This window comes from Equus asinus, chromosome 3, assembly GCF_041296235.1.
Source record: "Equus asinus isolate D_3611 breed Donkey chromosome 3, EquAss-T2T_v2, whole genome shotgun sequence".
NCBI lineage: Eukaryota > Metazoa > Chordata > Mammalia > Perissodactyla > Equidae > Equus > Equus asinus.
Genome location: NC_091792.1, coordinates 2,013,704 through 2,031,466, shown reverse-complemented (window position 1 = coordinate 2,031,466; position 17,763 = coordinate 2,013,704). Strand labels below are relative to the sequence as shown.

At 43.4% G+C, this 17,763-nt stretch overlaps 1 protein-coding gene across 6 annotated transcripts in view; it reads left to right on the top strand.

The window, feature by feature from the left end:
• Window positions 1-16,617, top strand: part of TBCK (TBC1 domain containing kinase) — a 196,946-nt gene extending 180,329 nt beyond the window's left edge. For all 6 annotated transcript variants that reach the window (XM_014839107.3, XM_070504540.1, XM_070504538.1 and 3 more), the window contains one exon: window positions 16,062-16,617. In XM_014839107.3, the coding sequence (XP_014694593.1) occupies window positions 16,062-16,172 (111 nt within the window). In that variant the 3' untranslated portion in view covers window positions 16,173-16,617. The remainder of the gene's footprint in view (window positions 1-16,061) is intronic.
• Window positions 16,618-17,763: the final 1,146 nt, after the last annotated feature.

Sequence of the window (17,763 nt, the reverse complement as noted above, 5' to 3'; positions counted from 1 at the left end):
GAGTTTCTATTTGGGATGATAAAAAAATTTGGAGATAACTAGTGGTGATGGTTGTACAACATTGTGAATATACTTAATGCCACTGAATTGTCCACGTAAAAATAGTTAAAAGGGCAATTTTTTTTTTTTTTGAGGAAGATTAGCCCTGAGCTAACTACTGCCAATCCTCCTCTTTTTGCTGAGGAAGACTGGCCCTGAGTGAACATCTGTGCTCATCTTCCTCCACTTTATATGTGGGACGCCTACCACAGTATGGTGTGCCCTGCAAATTTTATGTTATGTATTTTACCTCAATTTTTAAAAAGTTGTAGGGTTTGGTGTGTTCAGGCTACCACACTATCCCCAGTTCTCTGAGCCCTACGATTTTTGGTCAAACAGTGATAGAGAATCTTTCATGAGAGCTGTTCTGATCAGGTCTCATCTTTTTCTTCTGCAGGTATTAAAAACAAACAACAATAACAAAAAGCAGTGATTTTTAAGCCATAGTAGCTCTTCTTATAAGTTTAAATCAATGTCCTGCAGCTGACAGAGTCCTGTTTTGAAAAGATTGAGAAGGCCACAATTGAATGCTGTGGAAAGAAAGCAGAGGTGAAAGTCCAGTCAACGTAGTTACAAATTATCTTTGCAAACGTTTATGATTTTTATGTCAAACCCATATTTGGACTTGGGAATTTTTTGTTTGCAAAACAGTGGGCACTGATTGTAATTTTTCTAGTTTTATGACCTGGGTAAAAGAACTAGACAGAAAATCCAACAAGTGAAAATAATAAATGAAATACAGCATGGCTCAATAAAAGAAAAAGGCTCTCAATATTGAGTTTACAAGTAGCAAAATATCATTGAACAACTGCAAGAAAGAATAAGGAACCACTTGTCTGCTGTACGACAGGATTAAAATGACTCGTTTGACATTCAAATTAGAACCAGAACGTCTTTTGTAATACAAATATGAAGCAATTACTCTACTATGACCAAATGTATTGACTCTATTGTCTAAAATCACATAGGAGAAGACCACACAAATCAGAAATATTGCTTATTCTTGTACCTGAATACCTATGATCAAAAGATATACAATACCATTTCAGTTATTTATTCATTAACTATTTCCTGTAATTACAATTGATTAGCAATTAATTGCCATGAGATGGTTTTTATACAATTACCACTTTATAGAACTTTTGTATTTGGCCTAGCTTCCACATTACCTACATCAGAATACCTTTAGAATCTGCTGCCATTTCTTATCTAGATAAAACATTGCTTTTCCCCAGAATAGAGCAAAAAAACAAGGACTAAAAAAGATCTTAGTTTAATTAGGGTCCCGCGTAGAGGCCTCTGTACCAGAATTAAGTCCTACTGAATCTCGCATGTCGGGCACTCTTTAGCTCACCTTACCCTGCAGGTTAAACAGAGCAGTGAGCTATTGTATAACCGAGGAGATCCAGAGAGTCTGTGAACAAAGCTGTGTCAGCCTCACGGAAAGCCCCATTGTCTTAAGGGAGTGGAGCAGAGTCCCGAGTCTCCGAAATGTGGATGCCTCCTCCATGGGTGGGTCAGGTTTGTGCTGATCCTTGCTGCCGTGTGTGAGTGTAATTTGACAAGCCAAACGAATAGTGACTGCATCTGTGGGTAGGATTTAAGGGAAAGGGAAAACTTCTGTATCAAACAGGGGTGAAGTCAGTTCAGGCTTTGTGTCACATTTAAATGAAAACATTGCAAGGTCTCACTCTTGTCTCCTTGCAGAGATAATCATCTTATTAAAACTCACAGGAAAAACTGCAGCTTCGATTGCTATGCTGGAATTCGATTCCCTGGGCATAGAAGAAATACAGGCCAGCATGATACATACAGGAAGCCCCATAAAAGATACCTCTCACACCACTGAAACGTGCTGACTTAATCTCAGAGAGTAAGGGTGTAAATCCCAGAATTAAGGCAATAGCTATTCAGATCAATACGGGGAGGCAGAGAGAGTCTACCATCCCTGCCATGGCTTAAATGAACCACAAGGAGGAACATTGTTACATCCTGAGCAGATTACACAGATTCAAAGGAGATTTGGGTTTTAACATTAATCAAATATTATCTAGGGGAAAGGCACAGTTTGTTTGGTACTCGAGGCAACCATTCCTCGCACTGCCTGCTCCCAGCCTAGGGTCAAGGCCTCAGAAATCTCAGCTGGACCGGACGCCATCGTGAATCCAGCTCTGTCCTAGAAGCAGATTATCTTGTTGAGCAGGAGTGATGACTTAGCACAACAGCGTGCTTTAATGTGTCATTGGGTTATTTTTTTCTCCTTTGTGGGAAAATAATTTAGTGGATCCAACTCTAGAGCTAGTGATGGGTCTCAGAGTGGAAGATGGCCAGCAGCATGGACCAGAAAACAGTGAAACTCCAGTCGGTGTTTCCCTACCTTTAGTGAGCTCTTAAGAAGACTATAGCCATCATATTGCTGTTAGTCACTAACCTCATAAGACTCTAAAATAATTAGTCTGTCTAGATTATATTTTGTGGTATGAGACCACCAAGATTTCATCCCTGCCAGTGTATCCCATTCAAAAGTTCATCTAGGGAGGAAATTGAAGGAATCTTTGCATTTCACTTTGTCTGTCAACCCTTTGGAAAATGTTAGAAACAGCTCATCTTACCCTTAAAATGTTATATTCTTGGCATGAAATCAGTGTTTTTCTTTTGTCATCAAAAGAAATATTCATCTGAGAACCTAAGAGCCAGTTGCAGTAATAAGCTATGTGTGCTATGATTCTTTGCTTTAAAACAAAACAAAGCAAAACCAAAAAGAGAAAAGAGCAAAACAATATGCATTTCTGAATAACATTTGATTCAGAAACCTAGACAAGAGACAATTTTTCTGGAGGTTTTGTGACTAAACAATGAGAGGCCGATGCTTTCTACACATAGCATATAAAGATTAAATTGAACATGGGACATCTGTTTTCAACTGAAAATAATCTGATTTATAATAAGCAAAGCATGCCATTGCATCTATTTTTAAAAATAAGATAATAGTCCAATTGTGTTTGTTGACACTCCCCTGGAGGCCAAGGTTATTTGGTCTTCGGGTGTTAGGTTGGAAGTTAATTTGTTCTGTGGTAACATTAGGCTTCTACCCTCCTGTCCCACCCCATTCCTTCCTGGGTCCCTTAACCAAGCTACACCAGGCTTTAGGATACTGTGATGGTCACTGCACCCACACTTTTTGCCGGTCCCTCTTTCTCACTCTAGCCCTGTCTCCATCCTCTCTGGGCTCAAGCTCTTCCTCTCGCCTTTGGTCTCAGGCATCTGAGATTATCCTGCTCCAGGTGTGTGCTCAGAGGGGACCAGACAACTCTGGAAACACTCTAAGCCACTGCAGCATATGCGTTGTCCCTGTGGTAAACTTCTCTGGCTCCGGATAATGTCTACCTAGTTCTTCAGATTAATGTGATACCTTTAAACCACTTTGTATGAGAACTTTTACCAGGTCTCTTTATAATTCTACCTTAAGCATTTTGATAAAGATTGGGAAGCAAATCTCCTTTATGAGTTCCAAATATGCAAGGAATTCTTTCTTGGTCTTTTTAGACCTATAAGCACTGGATATGGTTAAACTTGCTTTTCTTCCTGACTTTTCCCTTGCCTTCTTGTCAGCAAATGTTCTGGTCTGCGGGTTTACATCAGATTATAAGGAAACATTTTATATATTAATGCAGCTTGAACACGTGAGACATCATATGAAGCTTAAGAGGAACAGTGAAAACTCTTTTCTATAACCCTGCGTTTGTTAAGTGATGGAGGATACTTAGAAGAGGCGTGAACTAACCTCTGTCCTGGAGAGTCCCTGGAGAGACATAGCTTTTTAAAAACATTGTGAAACAAAAAGCAATGTAGAAGTTGTAGTAAAGGGGACTTCAAACACCTAATCCAGACTTTGGTTGTCTGTTTTTAACGTGTTTAGTAGATGTATTCCAAGAAAAGACAGAGGGAATTCATTTCCAATTTCTAGGAAAAACTGCGAAGTCATCATCTGAACCTTGTGATCTCTGGCACCCATATTCATGACCTGTCACAGGATGAAAGTTATCTTGTTTCAGTATGTGTTATTCTATGCACCCACCCTGCCCTCCACAGCCCACCATTTAATTAATTACTCCTTACCGCAGGAATGCTCGTGGCTGAATAAGAAACCAACTAACCGTAGTCGCCCTCCCGCTGACCCCAGAGGTTGGAACCTGGCTGTGATCCATCACAGCCCTCACAGCTCTGAGTCCGAGTTTTTATTGTGTACGTTCTTTTCGGAGCAGAGTATACTGTGCGGAACATGACCAGTGGCTTGGGTACAGTCTGGGTTGCCTGTTCTCAGTTGTCTAGTGTAAACAAAAGTCAATAAATGATTACTGCTGAAATTCTGCTCTCAAATACTGCAGGTCAAAGGAAAATGTACCGCGAGGCTCGCTGGAGCTCCTGATACAGGGTGGTGTGAGATGATGGAATTTTATCAGAAGAGGCTTATCCTAATGGAGGCAGCATACTTTTTTTTTATTAGAGTAAGAACTGTTTTCAAACAAATTTTTATATCGTATTTAAAAATATTTTCTCCTACGTTTTTAATGTCAACCCTTTTCAAAAAATTTCCATGTAGCCATTCCAGGGAGGCCTTGTCTGAAAGTATAAGCTGTTGTTAGACACTAATCTGTACACCTGCAGGGAGATCCCAATTCCGTGTGCATAAACACCAGGTCACTGTCAATCACCATGAATTTAAAAATGCAGTGAATTAGCGTGATGGAAAACTTCTTAACCTAGAGTCCATCGTGAGTTTTAGAAGGTCTTTGAACTAATTGAAATTACATGTAAAGTGTTGTACACACGTGGCATTTTTTTTGAGATTCATCTGATTGCCAGAAGCCTATGTGACCCCATCAGCAGTGCGAGTCACTGGTATAAATAACTGCTCCGTGACAGACGGTTCACCTTGGACACTGTAAAGCCCTGCCTCGCATCCCACTTGGGGACAAATGTGCTCTTTAAGTTTGAATCTGTACAATTGCAAGGTGTCATAAGGGCTCTCCTGTTAAGGGTGGACTGGGGAAAGGAAAGCAGAGGAAGAGAGGAAAGACGCTAACTGGGTTACAGTGCTGACTATGGGTCAAGCACTTACCCGTGTGACACTGAGTTGAATCCTCCCAACCACACTTCAGGTGTACCCTGCAAAGTGTGTTGTCATTACACTTTTAACAGGTGAAGAACTAGGGCCAGACCAGCTAAGTGCCTCATCCAGGATCCCACAGCTAGCCAGTGAGCACCCTGATTCAAACTCTGCTGTCTGACTGCAGAGCTCCTGCTCTGTCCCCCAAGCCACCCGGCCTGCCTGATTGAAGCGGTGAGGTTTCTCACCTTCATGACTAGTGGCCCCAAATGGTATGGACAGTTACTGTTGGTCTTGCCACCCTGTCAACTAGGTCTCAAATTCCCTCATCCCCCCACCGAGCCCCCTTCTCTCGGGTCACACCACCCCACTGTCCCTGCTGCGGTCCCCTTCCCTAGTTCTGCCCACAGCCGGAGCGCGCTTGTGGAGGGTAGATCTGAGCACCGGCAAAACGCCTCCGTGACTTCCCATCGCCTCCAAGGTAAAATTCACACCCTAATCGTGGTCTCGAGGCACCGTGATCTGGACTCTGCTTTGTTTTCCAAGCTCATCCCTCACTGCTCTTCCCGCACCCTCTTAGGTCCCAGCCATAATGAACTACTTGTAGTTACTAATAGGCTGTCTTTTCTGTACTTCTCTCTGTTTGGAACATTCTTCCCACTCGGTTCACTGGGGAAACTCCCGTTTGTGTTGGAAGGCTGTTTATGTAGCTTTTCTTCATGGAACTCTTTCTTAACTCCTCAAGGCTGGGACTAAGTGTCCTTCCCAAATGCTCAGAGAAAATCTTTTACTTACTCATATACTGCCCTGGGGCCACTATCACATACAGAGGTTCTGTGTGCATCAGATAAAACCCTTCCGTCCTTTCGGGGCCCAGAGCACCCTGTGAGGACACACAGCTTAGGAAGAAGAGGGTGTGCTGCATTTCGTGCTGCACTTACCGCTTGTCCAGGCTCTCGTGCAGGGCACAATGGGCACAACCCTCAGAGCTGGCTCTGTGTGGCATTTATCAAATGGCGTTGCCATCGCCTGTTCACTTACTGCATCTCCAACTAAACTCCCAGCTCCCTGTTGAGGACAGGGATTATATTGTGTTCATTGTTGTACCCCCAGCCCCTGGCATAGTGCCGTTCAAGTAGAAGGCACTCAATAAATATCTTATGGTTGAATTAATGACTAAGTTAATGAATGAACAGATGAAAAATAATAGTTTACAGTAGACTATGAATTTTCAGAAATTAGTAAAAAGAGGGAAGCAAAAAAAAAAAATCCTAATACCAATTACTAGTTTAATTCAAGACAGTAAACATTGGTGGAAACTATCGTGAGGACACAGAAATGAGAAAGGTATGGTCCTTTGTTCTCATAAAATTTACAGTCTAGTTAAGAAGATAAGAACTGTGTACAACTGATTAAAACTCACAGCAGAATGTGGCATGTACTACATGAGATTCATAATTAAAGTTCTAGAAAATCAGTAAGAAGGAAGAAATTTCTGCGGTTAAATGAGGGATTCCTAATGCTTCATGGAGAAGGGGACTAATAGACCCAGCTTAGAATGAGGGTAGAATTTCAGTAGGGCAAAGTGTTGGGAGGAGGGCCGTGGTCAGGACGGAACGTTCCACGCAAAGGAGATGGCCCAAGCAGTTTGGGAAGCACCGGGCTTCTTTGAGGAGCATGTTAGCTCAGATCAGGCTGGAAAGATGGGTGGAGTGTGGTCACAGACCATCTGAAATGCTCTGCTAAGGAGCTCACATTTTAGCAGTGGGGAGCTATTGTAGGTTTTTAAGAAGGAAAGTGACACTATCAGCTGTATTTTAGAAAGTTATTTGGAAAACTACTTTTTAAAGTGTCTTCCCTCTCTTTTGCCTTTTAAAACACCAAGGACCAGAGGCCAGTTAAAGAATTTCACTCTCCCTGTGTTCCCAGTCTATGTCAATGCCACGTTCTTCCCAGATTCTACCTTTGTGTCGACCTTCTGTCTCAAGCTTTCACTCTTCCACCATCTGAATAGGCTAAAGGCCCAGAGTTAGTGAAGCTCACGTGGCTGTTGGGGAAAGACAAGAGAGTTTGTCTGAGATGGAGCGCTAGAGGCCTGTGCCTTCCAGAAGGAGACCGGGAGGTGGCCGCACTGTGATCACTCTCTGGTGCATGGGGTCCCGTGACATCCTGTCATTATCTTCTCTTATTTTAGACACTAAAGGATGATCTTCTCATTAATCTTTAACTTAAATATAAACAAATGCATGTATTTATGTAAAGAATAAGCAAGTATAAGTCTAAAATGGAGACTTTCTTTTGTCCTTCTCAGAGTGTGAAGAATGCAAAGAAACTACCAGCCCAATATTATCAAAATGAAACCCTAAGAGCTTTTAGGTACTACATATTGTCCTTCCTGACCTTAGATAAGCAAGCTGTTCCTTGGAGGGGAGACACAGATCTTGTCTCACCTCTTAAGGACAGTAGCCCTAGGCAGGAAAACCTCTATGCAACAGTGACTGGGGTCCCAGGACTTCCCAGAGGTTTTCCCTAATGTTAACTGTGTCACAGCAGAGTCAGGTAAAGTGGAAGGGGAAAACTAGCAACACAGAACCGCTCAGGAACTGCTCCAAGAGTGACTGGCGTCTAAAGTGGAGCAGGAGCAGAGGAAGGGAAGGAGTGGACCCAGGACAGAGCAGAGAGAGCTGGCACAGCTTTGCACCCAACTGAATGTGGAGCCAAAGAGGTTTTAAAAAAAGTCAAAGATAACCTCAAAGTTTCCAGGTTGGGTTTTTGAGGAGGTTGCTGATATCTTTAACAGAGATGAGGAAGAGAAAAATAAAGGGGATTTGGAGGGATTGTGATGAATTTTGGACATACTGAATTTGAAGTGCAAATGGGACATAAGTATAAAAATGTCAGTCAAGTATTTAGAGGTTTGGACTAGAATTCAAAGGAGAGTTAAAAGTAGATGTGTATATATAGAATCCTTCCACGTATGAAATAAACACTTAGCGTTCTACAAGACTAAGTAGAATTTTTTTTTAAGATGTAGGGTTTTTCTTTCCTATAATTAAATTTAAAAGCTTATAAATGCATTATTCCAGAAAGGAAGACAAATTCCAAGTGATAGCCTCAACAAGAGATTATCAAAAGACCATTACAAGATATAACTTATATTTGTTTCAAGAAATTGTAAAAATCTATCATCTCCACTATAAACTAGCTTATAAATAAGAAAAAATTTGCTTTAGTGCAAGTGATAGGTAGAGGAGATCAACAAGGAAAACAAGATCAAAGGAAAATGGAAGAGGAAGGCAAGGAAAACAGCATTTGTCAGGTGAGGAAAAAGGTCCGTTACCGGGATTTCGACAAAGCGAACAATGCAGTAGAGTGGCATCGACTTACATCCTGCTGAGGGTTCACGTGCCTGTGGGGAATCTGTATTGTTCTTGCCATTTCTACTGAAAATGTATACTTTAAAAAATGTAAATTCCCTTCCTTTCCTTTCCTTTAATCTTCATGACATTTTGTTAGATTTACATATAAGAGTAAAATGGAAGAGGCAAAGAGCGGAAATTTATCATTGCACGTGAAAATATTAACTTACCTTTTTTTCACATACCTCTAGAGGGGTCCACATTCCACTAAAAATTGCCAAACTCCTTGAGAGATCAGGGCTAAGAAGTAAACGTGGGGCCAGGAGTAGATAGTGGAGCCTTCACCGCATCCTCTTGAGATTCTGTCATCCCCCCAGGCCCTCAGCTGACTGCTCTGTGGACTCTACGTGAACATCATCATCACACGGTGGTTATTATTTCCATTCCATATTTATAAACTTCGACATCAGTACTTTCTTGTATAAATGTGTTTTATATACATTACTTTTAAAAGACATCATTTTTTCAAGTCATCTCACTTCTTTCAACTCATACAAGAGTTGAGTGAAGACCTTAGTAGTAAAGAATAAAAGAAAATAGCATTTGACTCTTAGCAGAACCAGTTAGACAGTTTCCTTACTATTTGCCCTACAGTCCTTTCTCCCTGCTCCACTGGCAGTAAGGCAGCTTAACAATGCCTGACACACAGTAGATGCTCAAAAAGTATTTGTTGAATGACTGAATCAGTTATTCAGCAGATATTAGAGCAAATGCTCTGTTCTGGGCATTGGAAAAACAGTGATGAGTAAACAGAGTCCCTACTTTCATGGAGCTTATAGCATATTGGGAGAGAGAGTCAATAAACAAACACACGTATACCAAGTAGTTATAAATGCCGAAATGAAAAATAAGGTAGGGCGAAAGAGTGCTGGTGGCTTATCCTCTTTATAAGGTGATCAGGGAAGCCCTTATTCCCAGTGAGATGGAAAGCCACTAGAACATGGGGAACATGGGGTTTTGTATGATGTGACTTTTATTTTAAGAGAATCCTTCTGGTCGCCATGTAGAGAAGGACTGGAGGGGTGACGACAGAAGCAGTCAGACAGGAAGCTATTGCAGTAATCTAAGTAAGAGGTGATGGGAGCTTGGACTAGGAGAGGAGTTTAGAGAACGAGGATGGGCAGTGGAAGAAGGGTTTGCAGATTTGCAGATCACGTAGGACCTCATGGATGATCGTGAAGACTTTAGATTTTACTCTGAATGAAATGGGAAGCCATTACAGTGCTTTGAAAAGAGAGGTTAGATGACCTGACTTAAATTTTTTTTAACTTTTTATTAAGATTATGATAGTTTACAACCTTGTGAAATTTCAGTGGTACATTATTGTTAGTCATGCTGTAGGTGCACCACTTCACCCTTTGTGCCCTCCCCCCACCCCCCTTCTCCTGGTAACCATCAATCAGTTCTCTTTGTCTATATGTTTAACTTCCACCTGTGAGTGGAGTCATACAGAGTTCATCTTTCTCTATCTGGCTTATTTCACTTAACATAATACTCTCAAGGTCCATCCATGTTGTTGTGAGTGGGACGATTTTATCCTTTTTTATGGCTGAGTAGTATTCCATTGTATATATTTTCTATATCTTCTTTATCCAGTCATCAGTTGATGGGCACTTAGGTTGCTTCCACGTCTTGGCTATTGTGAGTAATGCTGCGATGAACATAGGGGTGCATGGGACTTTTGGAATTGCTGATTTCAAGTTCTTTGAATAGATACCCAGTAGTGGGATGGCTGGGTCATGAAGTATTTCTATTTTTAATTTTTTGAGAAATCTCCATACTGTTTTCCATAGTGGCTGTACCAGTTTGCATTCCCACCAACAGTGTATGAGGGTTCCTTTTTCTCCACAACCTCTCCCACATTTGTCACTTTTTGTTTTGGTTATTTTTGCTATTCTAACAGGTATAAGGTGATATCTTAGTGTAGTTTTGATTTGCATTTCCTTGATGATTAGTGATGATTAGTGATGATGAGCATCTTTTCGTGTGTCTATTGGCCATCCGTATATCTTCTTTGGAGAAATGTCTGTTGATGTCCCCTGCCCGTTTTTTGATCTGACTTACATTTTTAAAGGATCACTCCATTGTGTGGTGAATAGACCACTGGGGCAAGGGTGGAAGCAGGAGAGACCAGTTAGGATAATACGTGGAATAATGTAGGTAAATAATCTAGGAAATAATGGTTGCTTGGGCTAGTATGGCAGTAGCAGAGGAGTTGAGAAGTGATCAGATTCTGAGAATGTTTTGAGAGTTAGAGACTATATGGTATATTAGTAAAGGAAAAAAAAACAAATATATATCCAGCTTTATTGCTTAAACAACTGGAAGAGTGGAGTTTCCATCTCCTGAGCTGGGGAAGACTTCGGGAGGGGTTTGGAGGTAGAGAGAGGGTAGGAATCAATTGTTCTCCTTTCAAAGTGTTAAGTTTAAGAAGCTAATTAGACGTGTAAGTGGAGATATTGAGGAAGCAGCTAGATTCATGAGTTAGAGTTCAGGGAAGAGGCTAAAGACAAATTTAAAGTCATCAATTTGTAGATGGGACTTAAAACCATGGGACTGGATGAAATCCTTTGGGAGATGGGTGTAGATAGAGCAGTCAGGAAGATAAGGAACATGCACCAAAGGAGACTGGAAAATCAGCCGGTGAGGTAAGAGAACTCGGAGAGATTAGTATACTGAAGACCAATGGAAGAGAGCTTTGACAAGAGGAGGGTATGATCAAGTGTGTCCGATGATGCTGATGGGTAAGTCAGACTCACATTGAGTCTCGAAAATTAGATTAGGCAATGTGACGACTGGAGATTACTGCTGACCGTTATAGGAGTATTTTAGGGGAGTGATGGAGACAAAAGTCTGATTGTAGTGGATTCAGGAGAGAATAGCCTTCCTGCAAAGAAATGAAAAGAGATAAAGAGAACAAACCTATAGATTAAAAGAGACTTAAAGACACCCATCAGTCACAGTGTGTGGACCTTGTTTGGATCCCGATGGAAATAAACAGATTGTAAATATAAATAAGTGGACGGATGGGTGAATAGATGACATTTGTGAAGAAACTGGAAATTTGAACACTTAGGGAATATTTGATAACAGTCAACGTGCCACCTAAGGACATTTTGGTCAACAGTGGACCACAGATACAAAGGTGGTCCCATAAGATTATTACATTACAGCCTAGGTGGATAGTACGCTGTACCATCTAGGTTTGTGTAGGTACACTCTATGATGTTCACACAACCACACAGTGCCAGAAATATTAAATCTGCCCCATATTTTCAGCATTCCAGAGGACCAAGAGGACACACAAGACTAGTATAGCCTCAACCTCACATCCATAAAACCCAGAAAATGAAGTTACTACAGCTACTCATTACAGGATAATTGCCAGTTCCCTTATGCAGTTCCAGGCACAACCAAAAGTGGTATTTCCATACCCCAAACTTAGCATTATTTGGGGGAAAGGGATGGACAGATAAAATGGAAGAGAGAAAAGGACTTCTCAGTGTGAGCTTTGCCAGGGCGCCAGTCAGTCCACGCCAGCTGTCCAGTCCCCAACACGGACTTACAGCTCAGGAGCCAAAGTTCCACCTCAAGGCCTAGTTGTCCTGCAGTCGCTCCTTGCAGAATCTTGCGGAAGCCCAGTTTTCTTAGTTTCCTGCTGCTGCTGTGGATTCCACCCAAACCTGTGTCCCAGGACCCCCAGTGAGAAACACCATGGCCCTGTGCTGTGCTCCTTTCAAACTTCACCTGTCCTCAGCTTTTAATCTCTTGGCCTTAGTTAACCTGCTTGATTCTGTGGTGATCAAAAATCCCTTTCCTCCACTCCTCCTCCTGCTACAGCAGAACTTGACTTCCTCTGGACCAACGTGCCAGCCTCCTAATCCAAGCCAAGATGTGAGATGAGGAGAGAGAACCAGATGGAGTGGCACCCACAAAAGCCTGCCACTTCCACACAGTGCTGTTCTGAGGTGTGTCCTCCCAGGCCCTGGTGATGAATGCCGCCAGCAGGTCCTGCTGGCCAGAGGAGTGACAGCCACGCAAGAGCTCTGCCCTCTCCACGGGGGCACTACCCACAGGAAAAGCACCTCTCAGAGGCCACGAGTCCCAGCATCCTCTCCAGCAAATACCAGATCCTGCCACTTCTGCTGGGAGGCTGTCCTGTGGACCTCAGCTGTCGTGCAGTTTGAGGATCCCCATTCCTTCCACATGGGATGACTCTCACACTTTCCAGCCCTGCAAACGTGACAGCCTCCTTTAGCGCAAGGCGACTTGCTCTCACACAGGACTGTACCTAGAAAAAACAGAACCTGAACCTGAACGGCAAACGAAGCCCATTATCCAATAAGTGATTCTCAATGCTGGCTACACAAGAGAATCACCTGGAAAGCTGGGAAACAACGGCTGCTGGAGCTCCATCCCAAGAAACTCACTTATTGCTGGGCTGGAGTGGGCCTGGGTACCTCTGTTTCCTAAAAGCACCCAGACGATTCTGATGACTTCGTAACCACAGGGCCCACCACTTCCACCAGAGATGTTGCTCGTAAGTCTAGGTGTGTGATCTCAGTTTGAAGTCAGGCCTCTCCCAAAGCTGCAGCTGCCACCTACGCTAGGCCCTTAATCACAAAGTCCAGTGCCCTGTGGCTTACTCACGGAAGCTGCCAGAGCCCTGCCAGATGGAGAGTGGAGACAACAAAACTCTGAACTCTGCATGCCTGGTTCTCCTCTGTCCCCCCACAGTCCCCTCCCTGAGTCACATGACTCTGTTCACACGGCAGAACCACCGTGTACATCACAGCCCTTTCTTTGCTCCCCTCCCTGTCGAGCTGTGGCCACAGAGCACACTGCTGATCAGCATCACAGTGTGGCCATCAGATCTGGTCCCCATTCCCTTCACGTGTCAGTAATGAAGAATGGGGAGGGGGCAGCCCCAACCCATTAAATTCAGAAGCACGCTGAACTTCTGCTTGCAGAGTAGTCATGCTACTTGATCTTGTTTGCTACTGTCTCCTCCACCGACCTGTAAGCACTGCAGAAACCGGAAGAGAGCCTGGGACTTCAGTGCTCAGTGAAATGTCTGGTTGATGAACATTGGTCATCGTTGGTCAGATGAGCATGGAGAGAAGGAGCCGTGTGCACGCAAGGGGTGGAAAAGATGCAGTCATGGCTTCACCATTAGGATCAGAGGGGCAGACCTCACAGCCTTAGCCTGAGAGCACAGCCTTGCTTCTTTCTAGGGCACCTAAACATTTACCTCTCCCTGTCCTCTGTTCTCCTTTTCTTCCCAGACCTCCTACATGCCGCGCCTGGCACCTCCCGTGCTCTGTCCGCCTGCTGTCATGTTCTCCGGCTCAGCAGCCCGTTGTGTCCCCCCTCCAGCAGCAGTGGGAACTCCCCCAGCTCTGCAGCTTAATTTGAGATCAGTTAAATGTACTGTGGGTCTTTCCCTACTCGTCTTCTCACCTGTGCAGTGTCTTGAAAGTATTGAATGCCAAGACTGCTTATCCACAGGCCTTCTGAGGAATGGAATGTTTATCTGAGAATTTGGCCTAAGTGGTAATTGTATTGCTGCTGTGAGAGAGCAAGGCTGGGGTGTTTCAGTAATCATACGGTACCAGGGTCTGCGCTGCCTGCACGTGCCTCGGGGCACAGGAGCCTGGTGGGGACTGGGGTTCAAGGAGAAACAAGCAGAGCAGATGAAGAGCCGCTCACACTGGCACGCTAGCCCACCCGATAACTTTGGAAACACAGGGGCACTATTTCTAATCAATATTAATTACTGTGAAGGATCCCCTCAGGTGGCTCTAAAAGAGGGTAGGCTCTGATGTAGGAATCCCTGTTAAGGTGCTGCAGAGAATGATGGAGAAGGTGAGTGGGGTCAGCAGCTTGAGATCTCCTTATGTGAGCTGTTTTGGAGATTGCTAAGATCCTAGTCTAGCAACATCTCTTCCACCTACTTACTAACACCTTTGTCCTTTTGGCTTAAGATGGAACTCTTCAAAATACTGTCCTTGGACTACCTGCTTTAGAATCATCTACTGTTTTTGTTAGAAAACAGACAAACGACACACATTCCTGAGCCCCATATCAATGAAGCAGAATCTCTGGGGTGAGGCCTTGAACTTTTACTGACCAAATCGCTCAGCTGATTTGTTGAGCCGTCAGGTCTAGACTGCTGGCTTGAGACTTCCCCAACTATAAGCTTCAAATACTCCCAAGAAGCAATAGCACTGTGAGCAAGTATGTCGTTTTCGTGAAGGATATAAGATCAGGTTATGAGAACGTAACTGAGGAGACACAAATGCCCAAGGAGGAGGAATGTACTGTGTAGCGCAAGGGGGAGGGCATCGAGACAGAACGGCCAGAGAGCCGAAGATCCCTCTCTACCTCATCCTCACCCCCCAGGTTATGTGTCATTCATCACAGTTCATCCACCAGGCAGATGTGGAGCCCCTTCGTGTTCCGGGCATGAGGGATGAAAAGAAACAGAACAGGCTCACCGTGGTGGGGAGGTCATGGTTTGGAAGAGGAAACAGGACAGGCTCTTAAATGGGCAATTTATATAAATGCGGTAAGCCAAAGGTAGAGATTTGCACAAAAAATTCTGGGGCTGAGAAGAGGCCCCTGGTGGAGACTCAGGCCTGGAGAAGGGACCCCTGAGGGGCAGGAATGAGGCAGTGGGAGGGCTCCGGGGAGAGCTCAAGGGAGGCCCGGGGGCGGCGGGGGGGAGCGTGTTCCCCACAGAGGCCGACCTGCACAGCCAAAGCCCGCGTCCCGAGGCAGGGCGTCGCCGGGGAGCGGGCAGTGTGGGAGCAATCCTGCGGGGGGACACGGGCCACGTCAGGGAAATACGTGTAGGTCTTGGTAACGTCGCCGAGTCCTTCTCGCTAGGCGTCTAGAAGATTTCTTGCATCAGTTTATAGCTGGGTGTGGCCACACGTTTATGGTTTCCAAGTTTATGGTCTCAAGTGTCCGTTGCGGTTGCTCCAAAGACATGTTACAGCCAGTTGATGGGCCTTCTCTGGGATATGGTGCATAGGATTGCCATAACTGGTAAGTTGACAGTAATATCGAAATTGTGGAATCCAGATTTGAGAATGTTTTGACTATTGCTGGAAGGATACATGAAAAATAGGAATATTAATGACTTCTGAGAGGGAGGCTGAGAACAGAGGGAGGAGGAAGCTACTGCTCACTGTCACCCTGTTAGACTATGCGGATTGTTTCCCATGTGTATTTATTCCCTATTCAAACAAGTTTAGAAGAAAACTAAAAAGACACATTTACTCCATAGCATAAAGAAGTTGTTTGTCAACATATAAACAAGTGATTTAATTTATATTAAAAACCAAATTAATGATTCATTGAGACACCAGTGGCAGCAATGGTATCATCAAAGTAGTTTTGTCTTTCACAGCTTGAAGAAAAAAATGGGATCAGGGAAATACAAATTTCGTATATCCTCTCCAAATTTGGCCTTTTTTCTTTTTTTTCAGTTTGCAGCCCATCTTGTGAAGATGAAATATCCGAGAATCTGTACTCTAGACGGTGGCATTAGTAAGATCAAGCCAACAGGCCTCCTCACCGTCCCGTCTCCTCAAATATGAAGAACCGAGAGTGCGACCGTCAGAAGGACAGAGTGACGTCAGCCCTGGCCACCCTTCACAGCCACTAGAAGACAGAGTGAGAACCCCAGAGGGCAGCATTCCCGTGAACTTTTGTCATGAGACCTTTCTTTAAATCTCAGTCCCCGAATGTTCAGCTATCCAGGCAGCAGACTTGACTGTATGTGTGTTGCTGACAGAATTTTCTTAACAGTGAAACCCGATCATGTGTTTGTACCGCTTTGCAGCAAAGCCAAGGAACTCAGTGGCAAGGCAGAGTCAGCACTCCCGAGGAGTCTCAGTGCGCTGGAAGCTGCCTTCCGTTGCCCTGAACACATGGTCCTGACAAAGGCATTGTTCAGAAATTTGGACTAAGGGTGGGCGGAAGTCATCTTTCTATGATAATGAAAAGGGAAAAGCTATTCCCAATACATTCCTTATAACTAAATGCTGCTTGTGGTAACTCATTTTTGGCCCAGATGAATTGTGTGTATGTGTGCATGTGTGTGTGTGTGTTTAGGGGAGAAGAATTTAGCCCAATGAAGAAAGCAATGATAGTTTACTTCCAGAAAAATGAAAGTAAGAAACCATTCATATTAGATAGAATATTTGTTCCGCTCCTGTACCAGAAAAACCCCAAATAAGAGTGACTTAAACTAGAACTTTCTCACATAAAAGTCCGCATAGTCACTCTAGGGTTAGAATACTGGTTTCATAATCATTAAGGACTCAGGCATCTTTTCTCATTGCTTTACCATCTTCAGCTCAACACATGGTTTCAGTCTCATGGATCAAGATGGCTTCTCAGCTCCTACCATCACATCTACAATTTAGAAGGAAAGGAATAAAGAAGGAGGGGGAGAAAGAAAGGAGACGAAAGAAATAGGAAGAGAGGGAAGAAGGAAGGGAGAAGAAAAGGAGAGAAGGGAGGGCATGCTCCTTCTCTCAAAGAGGACAAACCAGAATTTGCACCTATTACTTCTGCTTACATACCATTGGCTAGAACTTAGACATGTGGCCACACCTGGCTAAAAGGAAAACTGGGCATACAGTCTTCGGCTGCCCTTTACCCAGCTAAAGAAATGTCACTGCTCTATGGGAAGAGAGCTCATATTGAGGGACAGCTAGCAGCCACTGCCACATCCTTCTAAAAGCTAAGTATTGTCCTTCATTGACTCTAAGACATATCACAATTTTATGTGCCATGAAGAAAGAAAAAATGCAGCCAAATAAACTATAACACGCCGCCAATTATAAGAAGTATTTCAGAAATGTGAAAAAACATGCATCTTAGAATTATTGAAATACATTATGTCTTTTGAGCGTCTTCAGTCCTGTTTTAACTAAAAAGTGTTCTTTCATCTTTAACTTACATTCCTCTTCAGTGTTAGGACTCCCTGGGTAGAACACGTCAATTAGAGCTTCCATTCAACTTGCTGGGCTATGGTTTCATTGTTGCTGTTCGGTTTTGGTGTTTTTTTTTTTTTTTTGCATCTGTTTTTTTAATTGAGAAAGAATTCACATACCATAAAATTCACCCTTTCAAAATGTACAACTGGGTGGTTTTTAGTATATTCACAAAATTGTGCGATCA